At 42.3% G+C, this 22,322-nt stretch overlaps 2 protein-coding genes across 6 annotated transcripts; one reads left to right on the top strand and one right to left on the bottom strand.

Annotated features, from left to right (window-relative positions):
- The first annotated feature begins 3,793 nt into the window (after positions 1-3,793).
- Positions 3,794-12,722, top strand: LOC120304413 (translational activator of cytochrome c oxidase 1). Of its 4 annotated transcripts, XM_039334922.1 has the most exons (7): positions 3,794-3,949; positions 6,100-6,337; positions 7,237-7,343; positions 8,640-8,770; positions 9,569-9,746; positions 11,627-11,673; positions 11,789-12,722. In XM_039334922.1, the coding sequence occupies exons 2-7, from the start codon at positions 6,121-6,123 to the stop codon at positions 11,913-11,915; spliced, it is 807 nt and encodes a 268-aa protein (XP_039190856.1). In that variant the 5' UTR covers positions 3,794-3,949; positions 6,100-6,120; the 3' UTR covers positions 11,916-12,722. The 4 variants fall into 4 exon arrangements, with proteins under 4 accessions (XP_039190856.1, XP_039190853.1, XP_039190855.1 ...); XM_039334919.1 differs by lacking the exon at positions 11,627-11,673; XM_039334921.1 differs by lacking the exons at positions 3,794-3,949; positions 11,627-11,673 and adding an exon at positions 4,122-4,275.
- Positions 12,723-13,855: 1,133 nt separating this feature from the next.
- TBRG1 (transforming growth factor beta regulator 1) lies at positions 13,856-18,806 on the bottom strand. Of its 2 annotated transcripts, none has more exons than XM_039334924.1 (2): positions 18,622-18,806; positions 13,856-17,015 (listed from the first exon to the last, which is right to left on the bottom strand). In XM_039334924.1, exon 2 carries the CDS (start codon positions 16,970-16,972, stop codon positions 15,950-15,952), a length of 1,023 nt encoding a protein of 340 aa, XP_039190858.1. In that variant the 5' UTR covers positions 16,973-17,015; positions 18,622-18,806; the 3' UTR covers positions 13,856-15,949. The 2 variants fall into 2 exon arrangements, with proteins under 2 accessions (XP_039190858.1, XP_039190857.1); XM_039334923.1 differs by lacking the exon at positions 18,622-18,806 and adding an exon at positions 18,376-18,615.
- Positions 18,807-22,322: the final 3,516 nt, after the last annotated feature.

The raw sequence follows: 22,322 nt of genomic DNA on the forward strand, positions 1-22,322 counted from the left end.
GTGGCCACAAAGATGTGATTGAAATTTCATTCATTTTTTAATGTGTGTTACATGTACTTCTCTTGTGTTTTTACACAACATACATAAAAACAGATGGAGGTTCAGTTGCATCCTCATGTCTGCTATTTTGAGTTTTCCTGCTTAAATTTTATTTGTTTTTATAGGGTTAGGAATAAGGTGGGGTCGGGGTTGGGGTTGGGGTTTTTCCAAATAACATTATCAATATTTAGCAAACAGCATAATGTCTGGGTTCATGTGTTTATCAAACAAGAATAGATAATAGTTAATTATCATAAATATGTTAATTAATTGCTCAATAGTCTTCTTCTTGCTAATATATATTCAAAGTTACATATCACATTCCTTTCTAACTCATTTTTCTAGCCATTGATAGAAATTATCCCATGTTTTAAAATATACTGAGTCTTCTTTCTCTTTTATCTTTAAAGTCAATCTATCCATTTCTGCACACTCTAAAATTGTCTTAATTAGTACTTCTTCAGCTGGTAAATTTTCATTTTTCCAATGTTGGGTACTATTTTGAGGTTTTTTTTTTTAACCACAGTCTGCAGACTCCCCAGCATTGTTCTAAAATTCATTTTAATTATTAAATGTGTTGGCCGAGATGGACCAGACCAGGTAATCAATTCCACAGGCTGGCTAAAACTGCTTTTATTGAGATTGGCTACAATAACATAGTCTTGCAAGTCTGATGGTGCTGGTTCTCCCCTTCTTCCTTATAGTTCAGTGAATTAGGGAAATGTCTGCCTGAATCACTTCTGAATGTCATCTGACTGTTCCAGATTTAAAAATTCTTCCACCCATTTTTATTTACGTAACAGTTCCTACATATCTCTATCAGCATCACCTTCCTTGCTTTCTACACTAAATTTCTGTTAGGTGTGTTTGCCCCACCAACATCATATGTTATGAATGAGCTCGATATATGAGGGATTTCAATGGGGTTTTTTTTCTGTTAATATTTTTCACTTCTAATGGAAATGGCATAGCTACTTGCCACAGTTACTAACTGAAGCTACACGTAGTTGCTTAACAGACAAAGTACTGTAACCACACAAATACTTTCCATTTGAACCACATCAATAATTCAATTACTCCAGTCTTATCCAAACATTAAGAAACACTAAGATAGAATATATGCACACTTTTCCATGTCTGTTAATAGATAAATTAAGCTTTTTGCACAGTAACCCATCTATTAATAATTTTTGGTTTTATAAACCTTATAATTAATTTATGCTTTCTGTTTTACTCAGTTATGCAACTGCCAGTGTTCACATAAATGTGTTTGTGCATTGTGTACATAGATGGATAGTTTGCCAGGTCCTTAAATAGTGTTCTATAGAAACAAAGATATAGATACAAAGCAGGTTTTTCCACCACCTTTTGAAATTTCATTTCTACAAGCAACATTTAGAGCTGCAGGTTCAGATTGGGAATTTCAGAAAGGTGATGTGCATATTATACTCCTGAAAGACATCTGGCTGTCAAGTAGAATCTTATCCAGGTAAAAAAAGTAGCAAGGTTTACCACCCCCAAATCCAAGAAAATAGCCAGTAGCCAAATTTAGAGAACAGAATTACTTTACCATCCAGAATTCAGGATGGTGCAAATGTAATGCTGCTTTTAATTGAGGTTGGGAGTTCAAATATACTTTCTAAAATGTGCTTGGCTACTTTGTGGCTCAATGTGCTGAATATATTTAGCTTATAATAGTTACAGTATTTTAGTACAATACAGTACTTTACAGTGCAATGTGATGTGTGAATCAAAGCAACTGAAAAAAACTCAGTAAAACATGGTTCAACTAGTCATAGATTAGCCTATTGCAATTCATGCTGCAAATCCAATAAGTAAAATTCAGTTATACTTTTTCATTTTGTTCACTGTAGCTTTTGTAAATATATTTTTTTCTGTGTATTATACTTGAAGGTTCATCCCCCCTCCCATTGTTTTGCACATAGAAAAAAAATGCAACTTGTAAGAAAAACATGAAACATATTCTTACTGTGATTTCTACAATGATGTGTTCTTTAGTAGAATATTCCTAGACGACAACTGTATGGCTTAATAGTTCTGACTAGATGATTCTCAGTAGCTATGTTGTTTGGGACAAGTAATGAGCCTGCTTTTTAGATTAAAAAGCAAACTCTGAACTCAGAAAGTATATTAAGTTACTAACATTTCTGACCTGAGAATTAGAGATGAAGCATAACAAAATTAAGCACAGATATTATATCAGTGGCTAGATACATGTACCAGTTGAGAATTTATTGCAAAATAATTAATTTAATGGAAAAAGATTGCTAGCACAAATATCAGACACATCCCAAATTAGTTTCTATTGCCTGTAATCAGAGATAATCCATGAAATAATTAAGAGCCTTCTCCATTCTTCTATTCTAAAAAATGAGGAGTGAAAATTATGTAACAGGTTTGTATGAAATGCATTGGTGGAAACTGAATACTGTATCCAGTTTTGGTCATCAATTATAAAAAAGATGTTGAGACTCTGGAAAGAGTGCAGAAAAGAGTATTAGGGGCCAAAACATATGAAGAACTGTTGCAGGAATTAGGTATGTCTAGTCTAGTGAAAAGAACGACCAGGGTGACGTGATAGCAGTCTTCCAATATTTGAGAGGCTGCCACAAAGAAAAGGGGATCAACCTATTTTCCAAAACACCAGAAAGCAAGAAAAGAAGCAATAGATGGAAACTAATCAATGAGAGAACCAACCTAGGGCTAAGGAGAAATTTCCTGACAGTTAGAACAATTAATCAGTGGAATGGCTTGCCTTCAGAAGTTGTGGATGCTTTATCCCTGGAGGCTTTTAAAAAGAGACTGGACAGCCATTTGTATAAAATGGTATAGGCCAGGATTTTCTGCCTGAGCAGGAGATTAGACCGGAAGACCTCCAAGATCCCTTCCAATTCTGGGAAAAAAATCTTTGCAATCTTATTGATTTACCATATTTCAATTAAACCAAAGACTTCAAATAGAATGACAGGTGCAACTTGGAGGCCAATAACCCCAGCATGCTGGTTGGGGAATTATGGGAGTTTAAATCCACAGAGCTTAAAGCTGTCAAGGTTGAGAAACAGATTTTTAAGCAAAGGATAAGCAAATGTTTTCATTTGTGATTCTGAAAAGTGATGCTTAGCCTGTCATTAAAAGACTATTCTTGCACAGCCTTTGTGGCTTCTTAATGTGTTTTTTGCACCCTTTAAAAGTGTCCCAAAATTAGTAATGTGGCATTTCATGACATTTTGAGGCAGAAAAGGTACGAAAAATGTACTGGGAAGCCAATTTAAAGAAATATTAAATTAGGGGGGGGGGAAAGCAGAATAATATCTCCGGAGCAAAAAAAAAAACTTAATTCTTGCACTTTGCATATCATCCAGTCCAGCGTTGCCCTGAGCAACCTCCATTTGGAAATTTGCTCATTAATGCCATATCATTCACTGCACAGATATCACAGAGGAGCCGTAATTTTCAATAATCCCCATCCGGCATTTCCTTTTGTCAGATGCTATGGGAATTGCAATCCAAATCCTCTGACGACAGCCGATTGCCTACTCCTATGCACAAGGTTGCAATTAGAGGAAACTGTCGTGCAGGACTAGCCTTCTTTTTCCAAGAAAGATTTTTATTCATTGGAGCAACTGAGCAGACGCCACTTATTATTACTGGGCCTATTTCCATTGCTAGTTAGTGGTGAAATACTTAAGCGGTGGAGGATTCTGCACATGCGCAGACATTCACTTGCTCGTGCTGCTTAAGTCCGGAAGTGACTTCAGCCACGAAATTATTCGTTTTCCTCTTCCCTTCCGATCTTTTTCCTTGTGTCTCGTATCCTTAAGCTTCAATACAAGGAAAGCTGGTCTTTGCAAAGCGGCTCAAGGAATCTTTCTGAGTGAAGGACTGGGAAGTAAGTGTCCATTGAAATAATAAAGGAGAAAAATAATTGGCATTGGAAAATTGATTTGCCGAGAAGAAAGAGTTAATTTCAGGCTCTTCCCCCCAACAGGGCGGAGCTTTTAGTGGAAGGATTCTGCAGAATTCTGGGATTTTATTCCAAAGTTACCCCTGGGTAGGTAGGGGGGAGCGGATGGAGAGGGCGGAGTAATGGGTTAATTGCAGCAAATGATGGAAGGCCCCATCCCGACGTTCTCTGACACTTAAGTCTTTCCGCATATATTTAGGATCGCCGTGTAAGCTGTCTTCCCCGACTCTCTCGGGCATTCTGAAACCAAGGTTAGGGCAGGCAGGTTTATGCCATTACCATAAGAAGGGTAAATATCGAAACGGGGAGCGTGGCTTGTTTTGTAGACAGTATCCTGTACGTGCGAAATAAAGAGCAAAACAACGAATCAATATAACAAGAAAAGGGTCCTTGGAAGTATAATCCGTTTTTTTTAAAATAAGGATTTGGACCTTATTTTGGTGCTATTTTGATAGCTATGCTATTCCTAACACTTTGGACATAATAAATAGATCATTAGGTTTGGTTGTTTTATACTTTGCTGTTTTACTGTTTGGCGTGGGAGGGGGAACTCCAGAATTTACCCTAGCATTTCTGAAATGTTCAGATAAACTATACACGTGGGTATATCTTTTGGGGAGGTTAGCTGTAATTATCCCACTCCAACTGAACCATTTTTGTGGTGTGGATCTGTTTTTGGAAAACGTTTTGGTAAAGGAGTTCAAGGGGCGGGATTCCAAGCTGGGAGAGTTGAGTTCTAGTCCTGACCTAGCTATGAAAGTCAGCAGGGTGACCTTGGATCAGTTGTTACCAGTGTTTCCCAACCTTGACAATTTTAAGGCATGTGGACTTCAACTCCTAGAATTCCACAGCCAGCAATGCTGGCTGTGGAATTCTGGGAGTTGAAGTCCACATGCCTTAAAATTGTCAAGGTTGAGAAACACTGTGTTAACCAAACGAAAAGCTAAAAAAAAAAAAAAACTAAAAAAAAAAAGGCTAAAGTGAGAATTAAGAAATTAGATGATGGGATTTACCAGAGGGAATATTTAAAAATTAAACATCTGTTTGAATATGGTTAAAGAAATAGAAAGATTTTGGATATAAATGAAGATTAGTTTAAGAGGAATGAACTTCTCAAGTAATACAGTATTTTTTCTTTCTTTTTTCTTTTGTTTTTTGACATGACAAATATAAAAATGTTGGGATGGTTTATATCAGTGGTTCTCAACCTGTGGGTCGGGACCCCATTTGGGGTCGAACAACTATTTCACGGGGGTCGCCAAACCACGCTGTCCGCCATTTTTTTCCCTTTTCCCCAGCTGTCCTACTCCCTCTTATTGGTGGCCACACCCACTTGGGGGTCACCACAACATGGGGAACTGTATTATGGGGTCACGGCATTAGAAAGGTTGAGAACCACTGGTTTATATAAAAGAAATGTTTTCTTTTTTTTTCTTTTTTTTAAGATATGAGAAATGTAAAAGTGTTAGGATGGCTTGTATGAGAAAAAAGACTTAAATACTTAAGTGTAATTTGGAGAAAATCTTAATAAGAATGCTTTGGATATTGGGAAAACAAATTTAAATAAGAATTTTGTAAACAGGATCTATGACATACAATCAAGATAATCAATTAGAAAAGAAGCTTTATATTGATGAGGTTATTATTTGCAGAAACATGAAAAAAATGTCTATATTTAATTGTCATTTATTCAAATAATAAGAAATGTATTAATTTAAGATTGGCAAAAGAAAATATTATTGGAAGAAGAGAAAATCAAGCAAAGCCATTATATGGACTATAGAATTATAGAAATTAATTGTTATTGATTGTTTTGTAAATACTAACCCAAACAACACGGCGTTTACCAGATATTAAGGTGATTATGTTAAAAATCAATAAAACATATTTTAAAAAAAACTAAATGGCATGCCCCTTCTGAAAATGTCATTAAGAAACCTGTATGGATTTGTTCCTATGGTAACCAAGAATTAGGATTGACTTAATAGGACACTGCCACCATGTTTATATGTAGATTATATGTTCTTCAAAATGTCTCCATGGTAATTTTCTTTCATATTCTCTTTTGTTCCAAGGTCTGTAACCAATCCAAAGTCATGTCCGTGGGCTGCATTTACACACGGCTGAGCCTTCTACTTCGACCACCCCGTTTGATGCTTTTCCATCATCCCAGTTGTGCCATCCATGCCTCCAGTGCCACACTTGCTGGACACAACAAGTGGTCCAAAGTCAGACATATTAAGGGTCCTAAAGATATTGCACGTTCCTTGGTCTTCCAAAAACTTACCATGATGATCCGTTTTGCTGTGAGGGGTACGGATCCAATATTTCATTGGCTTTTTTTACAATCAAAGTGAAGACTCCTAAGGACAGCTGTGGCTAAGCCACAATATGACATGAAGCCATAATGTGGTTGGTTTTGATGTTAGCTCAATGTGTTGTGTGAATCCAGCCATTTGTGATTTGTGATTTACCATATGGAAAATCATATTCCAAGCAATAATGGTTGGACAAACCTTTGTTAGCTAGGTGTGGTTCTTGTGCTAACTTGTCTGAAGTGAGGGACTTGCAGAAAAGACAAGATTGTGACATATCCCTGTTTTCTGGTGAGCAGAACAGTCCTTTCTGCCAAGATGGGTAGGATGAGACAGTGACCGAACAGTTTGATCTAGTGATTAAGGCACAGGCTAGAAACTAGGACGAAAACCAGCTGGATGACTTTGGGCTGGTCACTTTCTCTTAGCCCAACCCATCTCATCAGGGTTGTTGTGAGGAAAATAGGAGGAGAAAGGAGTATTGTTTCTGTTTGCTGCCTTGACTTATTTATAAAAATAATAAAAATGGGATGTAAAATTAATAAACTGGAGCCGTGAAACATGTTGCTCCCTATTTGCAAATGAGCTCTTCAGATTTAATAGAAGACATTTTGCATTTAAAACTAGGCTGGATCCTGAATGTTCTCTCCTTTCCTTAATTACAACATTTGGAAGAAACCATGGTGTGCGCATCCTTAATTATGTATAGTTGAACTCAGCTTTCTTGCACTAACTCAGGGGTAGGCAACCTTGGCTTTTTTATGACTTGTGGACTGTTGCCTACTCCTACACTAACTGAACAAAATTCTCTTTTATTTCCAGTTTCCTAAAATGTAGTGTAGTGCTTCTTAAGCTAATGATAATGATCGGCCATCTCTTTCTGCGTTGCCTTTTCAGAAGGAGGACCCAACCCACATCTTAACACTAATTTAGCCAACATTATTGAGGTGTGTCGAAGGAAGAATATGCCAAAAAACTCTATTGAAACAGCCATCTCTGGCGCGGTAGGTTTCTGAGTCATTGGGAGGGTCAACATAAAGGGATGGCTATAGCCAAAGATGTACAGTACAAGCTATGACAATGCCAAAATGATGGTGGTGTCATCCTGTTGATAAAGCCACATGACATCATTGACAAGATAAGACTTATATACCTAGATCAGAATACAAGGCATGATTTGTGTTATTTGCTCCACGATATCACAACAAATGTACCTTCCTCCACACCCTTCCCTCTGAATGTCCCTGCTGACTCCTTGGTGAGCCAATAATAGTAGCAAAAAAGGGAAACGTTGCATCTATTTGGGGCAAAACAGTTATTAGGACCAGCCAGCTTTTGGTCTCTATTTTGTGATTTTTATTGCTGTTCGGTTTTAAATTCCTTTGTGGAGTTTGTACAGCAGAAAAGCAACTTAGAAATATCTTTAAGGAATACATTTTTAAGGGATGCATTGAACACTTGAAGACCACTTGGAAGCTACAACAGTAGCATGTGCTGAATTAGGTGTTCCTTAGGTTGGGCCATATTACATCTCTGTTGTTTGAGCTGTACCGGCTCACAGCTTCCTTCCAGGTACAATTCAAAGTGTTGATTATCACTTTTAAAACCCTTCATGGAATAAGACCCCGATACTTGCAGGACTACCTCCTCGTTAGAATACCTGCCTATCCTACCATATCAGATAGGTAGGCATGTTCCCGGTCCTTCCCTGAAATCTTGTCATCTAGTAGCACTTCAGAAGGGTACCTTTTCCATGGCTACACTACCTTATGGAACACTCTCCCTCTGGTGATTTGGCAGCCCTTTTTTAGCTTTTTGGTATGCTACCAAGAGCTGGCTTGTTACCCAGATGCTAGGATAGAAGGAGGATATTTAGATTGGTTGTGGAGCATCTCAAGGAGATGACTTAAGTCAGGGGTCTTCAAACTTGGCCCTTTTACGACTTGTGAACTTCAACTCCCAGAATTCCTCAGCCAGTGTGCCTGGCTGAGGAATTCTGGGAGTTGAAGTCCACAAGTCGTAAAAGGGGCAAGTTTGAAGACCCCTGACTTAAGCGCTGCATTCTTGTTTTTATGGTTCTATGATTTTGTAGTTACTGCTTTCATTGTTGTGAGTCGCCCAGAGTTGTGTTTAAGATAGGTGGCCACACAAATCTTTTAAATAAATAAACAAATGCATTTGGTTCCCGCTTTTGTTAAATTGCTTTAAAGGGGCAGCTGAGGACAATATGCTTGATACTTGAAATGATGGGGAAGGTTATGTGGTTTGCTGATGGTTACCATTATTAATTTCTTTGGCAGGAAAAGATGAAATCCATCTATCACTTCTGCAGCATCCGAGGTCCAGGTGGTTCATCATTCTATGTCGAAATACTGACAGACAACTTAAAGAGGACTTCCAATGAAATCCGACATCTTTTAAACAAAAATGGGTTAGTGGAACCTAAGGAGTGTTGGCTGGCTAGTTTGCAAGAGATAGGAGGGGTGTGTGGAAGTTTAATGGAGATTTGTAGTCCTTTCACATCAGAGACTGCAGAAGTTCTAGCAAGCCACTGCTTAATAAGTCTTAGGCCAGTGCTGGCGAACCTATGGCATGCGTGCCAGTGGTGGCACTCAGAGCTCTCTCTGTGGGCACGTGCGCCATCGCCCCAGCCCCCTCACCAGTAGCTCCCTGGGAGGAGAGTCGCCTGTGGAGGCAGTGAGTGGCCCTATGGGCGGGCGGGGGTAGGGCGGGCAGGGGGCAGGAGCGGGGCTAGTTTTGGGCACTTGGTCTCTAAAAGGTTCGCCATCACTGTCATAAGCTAAAGCAGTGGTGGTGAATCTATGGCACGGGTGCCAGAGGCGGCATTCGGAGCCCTCTCTGTGGGCAGACGTGTCGTTGCCTCAGCCTTGCCTCCCCCATGACCTCCTCCTCACCTGCAGCCCCCCAGAGGAGAGTCGCCCCCGAGTGTGGCCCACGCAGAGCAGTGCAGCCAAGGACATGGCAGCCAGACAGAATAGACAAGACTCTGTCCTCACGCCCCATCGTGCACAGTTGATGCTGTGGGGTGCGGGCAGAGGGCATGGCCACCATGGTGCTGCTGGGCGATCTGCAGCAGGCCCTGGAAGCGGTGAGTGGCCCTGCGGGCAGGCAGGGTGGGGGTGGGGCGGGGGGTGGCGCAGGTCAGTTTTGGGGCACTCAGTCTCTAAAAGTTTCGCCATCACTGGGCTAACGACTTGGTTCCTTGCAGGGGGAGCATTGCTGAAGGGATTCACAATCATTTTGAAAAAAAGGGGGTTGTGATTGTCAGCAAGGAAGACAAATCCGGCAGTCCTGTCAGCTTGGATCAGGCACTTGACTTGGCAATTGAAGCTGGAGCTGAAGATGTCCAAGAAGAGGAAGAGGAGGATGAGAAGGTGGTGTTCAGGGTGAGTTGAAAGGATGGGTTTAAATTCAGCAAAGGAAGCAGCACACATTTCCACTCTCAAAAAAAATAAATTAAAAAATGTTGCACCCCAATTGGTTGACCCAGCTAGAAGGTGAAGACAAACGTTTAACAAATTCACAAAGCTTACACGGTTTGGGCTGAATTTATACTTGAATGGGAGATCACCAGAAAAATCCCAAGACTGTAGACTGAGGAAAGGAGGGGGGGACTCTTAAGTGAAAAAAATGGTAAATTCCCTGTAATTTCTGAGAATATTGCCCATAATGTCCATTGTAGCTAGGGTTGAGCTCAAGCTGTGGAGTCTTTATAACAAAATCATTGGCTTGACGCTGAGTTTCAATGGCAGTACAGGGAGGGGACTGTGGATTACAAAAATGAATGTGTGTGTGTGTGTGTGTGTGTGTGTAGGGGGGGGGGCAAGAGAATCTTGCTTGCCCTGAATTATAAGTTGGAGTTAAGGGTGTTTTTGTACAATTGATAAAATTTCATATGGCTTAGAAATGGTTCCATATGTAAGACTATAGGTAGTCCTTGAGTTACAACTGTAATGAAGCCTGCCCATTAAGGTTGTAAATATCAATGGTTGTAAAACAGATTGGTCATGTGACCCACCAAATTTTATGACTTTTTTTTTGCATTAAGCAAATACTGCAGTTGTTAAATGAACTCATTGTTTGCTATAGACCAGTGATGGCAAACCTTTTAGAGACCGAGTGCCCAAACTGCAACCCAAAACCCACTTATTTATTGCTGGGTGCTAGGTGGGTGTGGCCCATTGGGTGGGCGTGGCTGTGGTGGTCATGGCAGACTGGGTGGGTGTGGCCAAGGTGGGTGTGATCACCTTGATGTTGCTCCTGGTGAAGGACACCTGTGGGGGCCGGGCAGAGTTGGGGGAGATCCAGGGGGTCTCTGGCAGGTGGGGTGGTGGGTAGGAGGCTCGTCCTACTCTGTGAGGTGAGGCAAGGTGAGGCAGGGCAGGGGGTGCCATTGTCACAGGGCAAAGTGAGGCAGGGGCCAGGGTGGCTGCTGCCTGACACCATCAGCCACTGCACACACAGGTTAGTGAGTGCATGGGTGCTGGGTGCATCCGGCAACATGGGACCTCGGTGAGTTAGCGGGCAGAGGGACAGTAGCCATCTCCGGGGCATGGTGCGCGTGCCCACAGAGAGGGCTCTGAGTGCCACCTCTGGCACATGTGCCATAGGTTCGCCACCACTGCTATAGACTATTTTTGCTGAATGGAGCAAAATGGTCATAAAATGTAGTTCATGTGACCACAGGGCAGGGGAGCAACCATTGGAACTTCAGATACAGGTCCTAAGTCCCCTTTTTCAAGTAGATCATAACTTCAGACTGTTACTAAGCAATCAGTTGTAAGTCAAGGACTACCTATATACATTGTGGCTCTTGCCCATCCTTACCTCACCAAGATAGCAAACCCACCATGGAGATGCATACCAGAGGAATATAGGACTGGATCCCTGCAAGGTAGCAATCTGAAATCTCTCACCTGGACAGGATGTCCACCCAACAGGTAACTGATCATTGATTTCCACCAAGTGCTTGCCAAGCTCTATCAGAATTCATTCGCGCTCAGTCTGAACTAGACTCTGTCTAGACCAGGGGTAGGCAACCTTGGCTCTTTTATGACTCATGGACTTCAACTCCCAGAATTCCTGAGCCAGCCATGCTGAGGGGAAAGGGAGAGGTTTCCAAGCTGAGCCATGCTGGCTTAGGAATTCTGGGAGTTGAAGTCCACAAGTCATAAAAGAACCAAGGTTGCCTACCCCTTGTCTAGACAAAGAACAAGTTGTAAACAACAACCGTGATCTAAATATGTAAATTCCTTGACTCCTGCAGATTAGTCTTCCAAAGAATCAACCCCACCACTGTTGGAGAATCCCAGGGTATGGTTATAACTATTTGAACCTTTTAGATTTGATCAGGCGTTTTAGGTTTCTAGGCACTGGCTCTAACACTATATTTTTTCCTTCTTTTGTCTTCTCCACTTTTGTCTTCTAGTTTATTTCTTCTGTGTCCACCTTGCACCAAGTACGTGAAAAACTGGAGTCGCTGGGTCTTTGTTCATTGTCTGCTGGCCTTGAATTCATCCCAATTGTCCATGCCCAGCTATCAGACCCAGAGATAGAAATGGCCGTAAGGTTGCTAGAGGCCCTTGAAGACCACGTAGATGTTGTTCGGGTATACAACAACATTGCATAGTTTTACCAGCATGCCTCCAGGAGCTACTGAAGCCTTACCAGCTAAATTCTGGTATTATTTTTCCCTGATTCAAACCAAGACTATTAATGGTAAATGAGGTTTGCTATGTTTCTGACATGTCCATGTGCCTCTTTGCCCTGCTCTTCAAGTTCCTTGTCGGAAGACAACCCAACGGCATGTACCAAATATGGATGCTAGAAAAGTGCTGGAGCAAAACAGCTTGGACAACTCCTCCCAGAAATATCTGGGATTGGTTACTAGCTTCCATTGGAGGACAGTGTGGCTGTCTCATTAGCACCTCAATATAACAAACCAATCATATCCAAACAGATAATTCCCAAGCCAACAGTGATACGTTAACTGAAAGTTCAGTAATCTTGATAGAACTGGATACGTTCTTAGTCCATTTTTCCTGAGCTGTTGGGAGATAATTCTGCCTTCTTCAAGCATGCAAGCTTGTAAAAAATCTTTACACACACACATCCGTACACACCTGAATTTATGTGTGATGGAACCAGTTTGGATACATATTTTGCTCCTTTGGGATGCCTCCATGGTGGACAGTAAATGCATCCAAATAGCCATTCTGAATCATATTAAAGCATTTGTCCTGAAGAATCATTCAGCAGCAATTCACATCTGTGTTGCTAGGATCAGTATCACTTTGTTTTCCCCCGGCTTAGATCAATTTGTTCAGAAATATTAATACAGAAACTGAAAGTTGGTATGCAAATAATGTCTATTTACATTGATAATTGTGCATCCACATATATTTTTTAAAAGGTCATTTGGTGTATGGCTCTATCAAATTTGAGAAAAAAGTGTGTTTTGTAGTTGTGCAGCTGGCTTGTCTCAGATGTGTACAGGTACTCCTTGGCTTATGACCATAATAAGAGCCTGCCATTACAATCATAGGACGTGATGGTTGTAAAGCAGTTCACCCATGTGAGTGACTCAGTTTTACTTTTTTTGGTGTCACTCAGGTGAACGCAGCAGTTGTAAAACTAACATTGTTTGCTGTGGGCCATTTTTAAGGAAAGCCCAAAATATTGTACTGATTTTCGGCAAAAGTGTTGTAAAACGTAGGCATATAACAATGGGATACTGCAAATAGTTGTATATACTGAGCACCCCATGTGCAGTCATGGGATGGGTTTTTTTTGGGGGGGAAGCAGCTGCCAGAACTTTAGAACCATGTCATAAGTACCTTTGAGAATTGGGGTGTCCACTGTAACTTCAAACAGTTGCTAAGCAACTGGTCGTTGAGGACTATATATGAATGCTGATGAAGGTGTCTGTAAACAAACATCTACATATGTCACAATTGATTTGCACAGATAGGATTATGAGCCTATGCCAGTGATGGCGAACCTTTTAGAGATTGAGTGCTCAAAACTGGCCCCGCCCCTGCTCCACCCCCCGCCTCCCCTGCCCACAGGACCACTTACCGCCTCCAGGACCCGCCGCAGATTGCTCAGGCAGCCCAGCAGCGCTATGGCGGCCACGCCCTCTGCGTTCTGCAGCCTCAACTGCATGATGGGGTGTGAGGGCAGAGTCTTCTCTATGCTGCCTGGTTGCCATGTCCTTGGCTGCGCTGCTCCATGTGGGCCACACTCAGGGGCGATTCTCCTCCAGAGGGGCTGCTGGTAAGGATGGGGTTGTGGGGGGAGGCGAGGCTGGGGCAACGGCACGTGTGCCCATAGGGAGGGCTCCGAGTGCCGCCCCTGGCAGCCGTGCCATAAGTTCGCCACCACTGGCCTATGCATTACAAATTGGGAAAAGAAATTCTTTCCTTAAAAGGAGAATTCATTATCAGATGAGTGACATTATTTTTGTATTTATATTCTACTAATTCCATATGCATTGTCAAATTTTCTTCATAGGCACATTTTAAGGCTTAGGATAAAACAGGTTGCAAAGTTGAGGCTTATGGACACTTTTTTTTTTAATATACTAAGAAAATAATGGGGGGGGGGGATCAAGATAACACAGGCCAGTTGTGTGCGAATTTAGAAGTTGTATAACCAACAGTGTTTCTCCAATATTGGCATAGATATACTCCTGTTCTTCTCTGAAATATTATACTTTTTTCTAGTATACAATAGAAAAAGTAAAGCAACACTTCAATTTAATTGCTAATCTATTAACATTCATGCACTACAAAATGGCACAGGAAGGGGAATTTACACAATCACAACAAGAAGGTATCTTAATACAATATTAGCATGGATAAACACAATATACAAAAACTGTTTTTCTTTAATAGTCATTTGATGATTATGGGTAAAAGCAGAAATACACTCCTTATACATTCTACGTATTAATATCTAAATGAAACACAGGATGTGATCTAACATTACCTTTTCAATGAGACTATGATGGAAATATTTTGAAACCAATTGCTAGCCCAGCTGTAGGAAAACTAAACAAGTAAAGTAGGTGTTCATTTAATAGCGAGATGGGTTTTTTTCTACCCAGGCATGTCCTGCTGTATTCCAGGGTTGGTAAACTACAGGCTATATGCATTCCATGTTATCTCATACGGTCCCCAAGTAGTCCTTTGGCTGATTGGGATCAAAATGAAGGTTCAATTTCTAGTATCAGAACATGGAGAGTTATTTGGTTTCCCAAACTTCAGATGTTACAATATCACTGGATGTATTGGCTTAAAATAGGATTCCCAAGACCGTTAACTAGCTAGAAAGTCACAAACAAATATTACTGATCCTCACTTAGCATTTTTCAATGACAGTTCAAAGTTACAATAATGTTGAATGAATGATACTTATGACTGGTCCTTGAAGTTATGGCCACTCCAGCACCCCTGTGGTCACATGATTAAAATTTGGGCACTTGGCATGCCACCTACATATATGATCACAGGGTGCACTTCAGTTAATTCCATCCACCTATCTCCCATCTTTGCCCTTTTGGCTGTTCTCTGCTTCACTTCCCCCTGTGCTCCGCCAGCAGTTGCAATGCAAAGGGCCAAGTCAGGCACACATCATCAGCTGTGGGAGGAAGATGGGGGTAAGCTGGGGGCAGCAGTAGAGCGCAGGATACTCAAAAAGGCAAAGATTTGGATGAGATTGTAGATGGAGATGAGATGGAGGCGAGTACAATAGGGCAGGAAAAGCGTGCAGTCCTCACTTAACGATGTGCAACTGTGGCTATCGAACATTCCATTGCTAAGTGGTGTGGTTATATAATCTTTCACCTAACAGCCACATCTTTCAACAATGGAAATTCCGGTCCTGATTCGGGTTTTTAAGTGAGGATTACTTGTAGGACAAGAGTGGGCATCTATGGCCCTTTTATGACTTTGTGAACTTCAACTCCCAGAATTACTGAGCTTGCTGCAGTCATAAAGGGGCCATAGCTGCCCACCCCTGCTATAGAGGGTAGCCAATTTGGAAGGGAACTTACGCTTATGTAGCAGTCCTCGCTCCTGATTACATCTGGACAAGCCAACAGCCTGTTTGTCCAGGCAGAGCGCAGGTGTGGCTTTAGCACATGATTTCTGTACAACAAGCCAGACTGGTTCCCACTTGGGACAAGCCAATGACAAGATTCCTCTACAGAACAAACACTGCTCCAGAATAAGTGAACTGGAAATGAGTGTGGCTGCCTCCAAAATATAGCCACAGTATTGGTAATTTTGCAAAAAGTAATCTCAGCCCTTTACTTATAAACCCTGATTTGAAGAATTCCATAACCCCCCTTAAAAGCCCTAATCCCCCTAACATAGTTTATAAATTACTTCTATTCTTATTGATCCTGGGGAAAACTTAAGAGATAAAGCGGGTACTTGGAGCCACTATAAATCTAAAGGTAAAGGGAAAAAAAACTCTGAAAATTTTAATCAAGCCCATTCTAGTGATATCAGGCAACTCTGCTCTCCCTGTAGAGGAGCTAGAAAGGAAGGATGATGCAACCTTAAAAGCTGCCCTCTGGCTGTTCTCAATCAGGGTCAGTTTCTGGACTCGGAGGGAGGGGAGACTCAGCCGAAGTAGCACAAGGCAGGAAAAGCTCAGTGTAGCCGTTTCCGCAGGGTGGAGAAGGAGAAGCTGCAGGGAAATCTAGATTCATAGACCCGGCCAAACCTTGACTCTGGAATGCCTCAAAATCAATGCCCGGGTTCCCTGGAGACAGCCCCTCAGGAGGGTGTCCATCGTTCGGGCGACAGATCTCAAAGCGGCACCAGCGGTACCCAGCACACTTGTGTGCGCCTGGGCAGCTCTGGACGAGGTGTTGAATTGCGGGATGTGACAGCCCAAAGAATTCGGCCCCTGCTGGCTCAAGCTGGCCAGCACCCACTGCTTCCAACAACTGAGCATGGCAGACATCCAGGGTGGACCCCGTTATTACAGCTCCCAGTTCGTCTTCAGGGGCAATTTCGAAGTGTGGCCCGGTGCCCCCGTCCTTGATCTGGCAGGTGTAGAGACAGCGGTGAGTTGGCCTGTGGGTGCTGGCAAAAACCCTGGTACTGCAGTACCCCACCGGGTAGATGGCATTTTCCGTGTGGAAACCAGGACGGTCGGAGATGATCTCACCCAGACTGTAGACAGTCAGTGGACCTAAAGCGATAGGAAAAATCGGTCGTCCGGCAGGATCCAAGGGAAGCGGGGGGACCAGCCGGCGGATGCCCAGCTCCAGGGGTGCCCTGCGTTTGGATGCTCGGCCATTCTCTTTGCCTTTGCGCTCCCGGCGAATTTTGCGAGTAGCTGGCTCATCTGGAGATGGTTGCAGGCTGGCTGCCACAGCTGGTGTGGGTGAGTCTTCTTCAGCCAGAGCTTGTGCTTGCAACAGGCGAGTAAGCAGGAAGCGGCGTTCTTCACGTACCTGCAGGTATTTGGTCTCCAGCCGGGCAATCTCATCACACAAGGCTGTGTTCTCGTAAACCAGCACCTTGGCCACACGGCAAAGACGCTGGAACTTCAAGCGATAACGTTCATCCTGGCTTTTCCGTAGGTTTTTCTTCATCGTGGGCAGCAGAAGAGAAGAAACGGGGGTAGGCAGTAGATGGCTGAGGGGGGGAAGAAAAGTCCCAAAGGCAATTTCAGCAAATAGGTAAATATTTCCAGCTCAGTCTTGTCCTAGCAATCAATCAACCATGCATAAATTATGAATATGGCAAGGCTGGCTACTTCTAATCAGACACAAGCATATTGTAACATACAACTGTACCACTGTGGCCTTCTAAAATGGGGTTCAACATACTTAAGTGCATAGCTTTGTTTTCAAACCAGCAGAAAAAATGCAGAAAAGGGCAAGTCAAATAGTTAAAAACTGCAGCAATTCCAAAGCCAAAGTTACAACATTTTGGGATTTTAATATTTTAAAAAAGTAATACAAAATATAATTCCACAAACTTATGGATCCCAAAGCATCTATTGGCTATCCAAGAAGAAAAAAGAAGCTTGGTACAGGTGGTCCTCATTTAGTGATCACAATTGAGATTGACAACTCAGTTGTTAAGCAAAGCAGTTAAATGAAACTGCAACTGCTTACAATCTTACACCAGCTTTCCTTTGCTTTACAGCAGTGTTTCCCAAACTTGACAATTTTAAGGCATGAGGACTTCAACTATACAATGCAGTTACTAGACAAGGACTACCTGTTTTAGCCCCTGGATGACTGCTATTGAACCAGATTGTGGGAAAAACCCTTTGCCTAACTCAACATAGATCTCTCATATGGAGCAGCCACATTCCAGTTTCAGAGCTATTCCATTTAAACAGAACCCCTTTTCACCTTCCCGGTGTAACCTTTTCCCTTAAAAGTTCAGCAAAACAATGATCCTGGCAAGAGGTTTTCCTCCACATTTACCTATCCAAAGTTCTAAAGGGGAAAATTATGGCAAAGAGGAAACTAGAATAAAATAAACAGAAAGGTAAGGACACAGCAATGAAAAATCAGCAACCCACAAGAAGGGAGAACTGGCTTTGCCCCGAGGTGCCTAAAATACAGCATGCCAGCTTCATTTGTGGGTAATGGGCCCATAACTGTTATCTCTTGGTCACCTAGCTGGCTAAGCATCTGTAGTCCCAGAACCATAAAGGGACCCCAAGTTGGGAAACTATCTTTAATGGAATTTGCTTTTAAAAAAGTAATACAACAGGCATCCACTTTCATGGCTTCCAAAGTGAACACTGACAAACTGAGGGCAGACTAGATCAATTACTTACTGCCATCACAACGGGCAAATAAAGCCCCCCCTCCAGTTAAAAAACAATATATCATAGTATTTCTGAAACTTGGCGACTTTAAAGACACGTGGACTTCATCACCCAAAATTCCCCAGCCAGCATACGGAATTCTGGGAAATGAAGTCCACATGTCCTAAAGTCGCTAAGTTTCAGAAATGCTGATTTATCAACTACTACCTGGAAATGGAAAGTTATACTGTTTTGGCCACTGCGGGTGACCAGGATAGCAGCGAGACTGGATGCAATTCAGCTGCGGTCCTTCGCACATTCTAGCCAGAATTCCCCGCTCTTTTGCTAGAAACGCAGAATTATTCGAAAGAAGCATTTGCAGTTATACGATGACTTGGAAAGCATATCATCTGCCCGCCTCCACCTCTCCTAATCGAGATTATTATTGCAGAACTCTCGCCACCGGATTCTCACCCGAGATCGCAGCAACCCGCCTTCTCAGATCCCGGAGCAGGAAGCGGAAAGAGCGGAGGCTGTCTCTGCCTTGCTCTGCTGCTGGCGTAACCCTTTACTTGCTGAGGAAGGATTAGCGCCTTTTCGCGGCGGGCCGCGCTCCTCTGCCTTCGAAGGGGCAGGGCGGGAGTTCAACCTAAGGCAGCGGTCTTCAAACGTGGCCCTTTTATGACTTGTGGACTTCAACTCCCAGAATTCCTCAGCCAGCCTGACTGAGGAATTCTGGGAGTTGAAGTCCACAAGTCCTAAAAGGGCCACGTTTGAAGACATCTCTGGCAGAGGAGCCTCAGCAGTTGCTTCTGTCTGGCCCTGATCAATGCACAGGAATCATGTGGCAACTTTTTCTTCTGAAGGAGTGAAGTACAAACCAGAATTCTTTTTGGAAAAGAAGTTGAGAAGATGGAGTGATTGGGGCATGTAAATTAAACAGATCTGTATATCTGCAAGATTACGACTGATGAAAATATTGTACAGTCTCGCTCTTGGTTCTGATTCACCATTACGCAGAATAATTATTTAGCAGCTGAGTTTTAACACTACAGGTGCAGGGCTTCTCAATCTTGGCAACTTTTAAGATATGTGGACTTCAACTCCCAGAATTCCCCTGCTGGCAGGCTGATGGAATTTTGGAAATTGGAGTCCACCCATTCGAACGCTGCCAACCTTGAGATGGGGAACTCAGGTCCCAAGGTAGCCAAAGATGGAAATGAAGCACCTTGGAGCAAGGAGAAGAGAAGGTGTGTCTCAAGTTGCTTAGAGAAGCTACACCTTGGCTGGGTTTGGGGGCAGGGGTGGCAAATGGAGAGGCCAGAGTTCTGATGGGCAGATCCAAGTCAGGGCAGAAGAAGTAATCCAGGAAGGAATGATTTGAGCCGAGTATGCTCAAGAAGGAACGGAAGGATTTCAAGCAGGCCCCCAAAGGATTCTTAAAAAGGCACAGCCACCGCCCCCCCCCCATGTATGCGTGTAGAATGTGTGAAAAGAACTGAAGACTGCTTGTATAGAGCAATCCCTGCATTTTGCTCAGAAGAAGCTTGGCGCCGGAGCCCAATCACTCTGTGTTCATAAATTAATTTTCAACTGCAAATGGATGTAAAGGTGAGCTGCTTGCTAAGCACCCAAAATGCAATCAAATGACCTTGGGCGTATGGGTGGCTGTCATAAGTCCACAAATGGGTCATAAGAAGCTCTGGGGAGGTCTGTTGTAACTTCAAAGGCTCATTAAGTGGCCAGTCATAAATTGAGGATTACCTGTGGTTGAACAAAGCAGGAAGATATTGGAACAGGGTTAGTCTAAATCACAGGTGTCAAACCTGTCACGTGACGTGTCATGATGTATCGTGACTTTTTTTGCATTGCTGGAGCTGGGGTGGGCACAGCCTCTGCGTGATACAACAGGCCCATGGACTGGCACTTTGACACCTCTGGTATTTACTGGCTAGAGAATTCTGGGAGTTGAAGTCCATCATTCTTAAAATTACCAGGTCTGAAAAACACTGGTCCAAATATACTAGTCTTGAGGCATCGGAAAGGCTGATATTTCTACTGTGGCGTAAACATTTGCAACAATGGTTCCTTCTTCTAAAGCAGGATGCCTATCTTAGACGTTCTTCATACAATATAAATGAAAAAGAGTCTTAATAACAGTTGCAGCATCCAGCAGTAACATGATTGCCACTGCTGACTTTCCCATCTGGCTTCTGACATGGTAGATTAATGTCAGCTCACAAATTGCAGCCATCTGATGTTTCGTTTGACAACCATGAGTACTTCAAATGTGAAGCTGTTTATTTACATCTGGGTTTTAGTGTCTTTCTCAATGGCATTTCTGATTTCAAAACCCAACTCAACCAGATTACTCTTCTGCTTGTCTGACTTCTGACCAGAGAGAAATTCCTGTTTGTGAAACACCATTATTTTCACCAGAAGACTGATCCAAACAAAAGCTATCACCCCTTGACACAAAATGTTGACACTAAGTCCTGCCTGCAGGTTTTGCTTTGTGCTCTTGTGGTTTGAACTTTATTCCAATATAGGCTGTTTTAAAAAACTCAGAGCCGCAGACAAGCCAGGGAAGTTAAAAAAAAAAATATCAGAAAAAAACTGGTAACCCATTAAACCAGGGGTTTTCAAACTTGGCCCTTTTATGACTTGTGGACTTCAACTCCCAGAATTCTTCAGCCAGCGTGCCTGGCTGAGGAATTCTGGGAGTTGAAGTTCACAAGTCATAAAAGGGCCAAGTTTGAAGACCCCTGCATTAAACATACATGTAATCATGAAGAGTTTTGCTCAAGTTGTGGGAAAGGCTTTGATTTTAGTAATTTTAAAATGAAACCTCCCCTTACAAAACTGAAGTACTCTGCAATATATATTGTAACTTGAATATATGTTTACAGGATTAATGCTATCCAGTAATTAATACTTAAAAATTAATTTAAAAAAGACCTCATCCATGTGCTGTCCATCTCTTAATTTGGGTTTTTGTATAGTATTTAAAATTTTAATCTGTCATTTTAATATTTTAATATATTTTAATTTTTGTGTATTTTATAGCCTGTGCGCTGCCCAGAGTAACCTAACAGAGAAGATGAGCAGCATACAAATTTAATCAACAAATAAAAGATAAAGAAAGAAATGCTGAAGATATTCTGCATATAGCAAACAAGATCTGGCTTTCTCACTGTAGTTTGGTGCCCCCCCCCCCAAAAATGGAAGCTGATAAAAGAGAAAGAAATTACACCAACTCAAGCATCTGTGATGTTGGAAATCATTCGCCAATGTAGTCGCACTTTCTATGAATGCAGAGGTAAATCTCAAAGAACTGTACTGCCCAGGACACCCTCCATACTCCCATAAGATGAAAACTTACATCAGTGGTTCTCAACCTGTGGGTCAGGACCCCATTTGGGGTCGAACGACCATTTCATGGGGGTCGCCAAACAACGCAGTCCACCATTTTTTCCCCCTTTTCCTTAGCTGTGCTACTCCCTTTTATTCTATTGGCTTTTGAAAGCCAATAGAATAGACTCTCTTGAATAGAGTCTAATTCTATTGGTTTTCAAAAGCCAATAGGAATTGTCCAGGCTGTCTCTGCCCTGCTGAGCCCGCCAAAAGTCCCAGTCTGCAAATGGTGCTGCACCAGTTGAGTAGTCCACAACTTACAACTGGTTGAGTAGTCCTCGACTTATGACCGGTTGGGGGTCACGGCATTAAAAAGGTTGAGAACCACTGACTTACATGTTCTGTTCTGGGCTGTCTTGACTTGCAATTCCCTCAAGGGGGCAGTGGAAGTACGCTTTCTGTGGTTTACTAGTACTAAGTCCTCAGTAGAATGCTTAAATAGACTTTACAACCTGGAAGGAAAGTAGGCTGTACTTGCTGAATTTCAGCTTGTTCGGTTGTCTATGATTGGGAGTGTCTGTCCTAGAAAAATCATCTGTTGCATGAATAGATGAGTGCGAGATGCGTCTGATCCTGAATATAGGTTAATTAATCAACATACTCTAATGAGTTCAATCTTGTGTGTAAGGAGAGCAGTCAGTTGGATGCCTCATTTATAAATCAGATTCGTATATATGTGAGATCAAAATCAAGTAAGCCATGTTGCTCCTGGCAGCTAGGTGTGCAATAGATCAGGGATCCCCAACCCCTGGTCTGTGGAC

This window comes from Crotalus tigris, unplaced genomic scaffold, assembly GCF_016545835.1.
Source record: "Crotalus tigris isolate CLP2741 ecotype Arizona unplaced genomic scaffold, ASM1654583v1 scf7180000017639.5415321, whole genome shotgun sequence".
Taxonomy (NCBI): domain Eukaryota; kingdom Metazoa; phylum Chordata; class Lepidosauria; order Squamata; family Viperidae; genus Crotalus; species Crotalus tigris.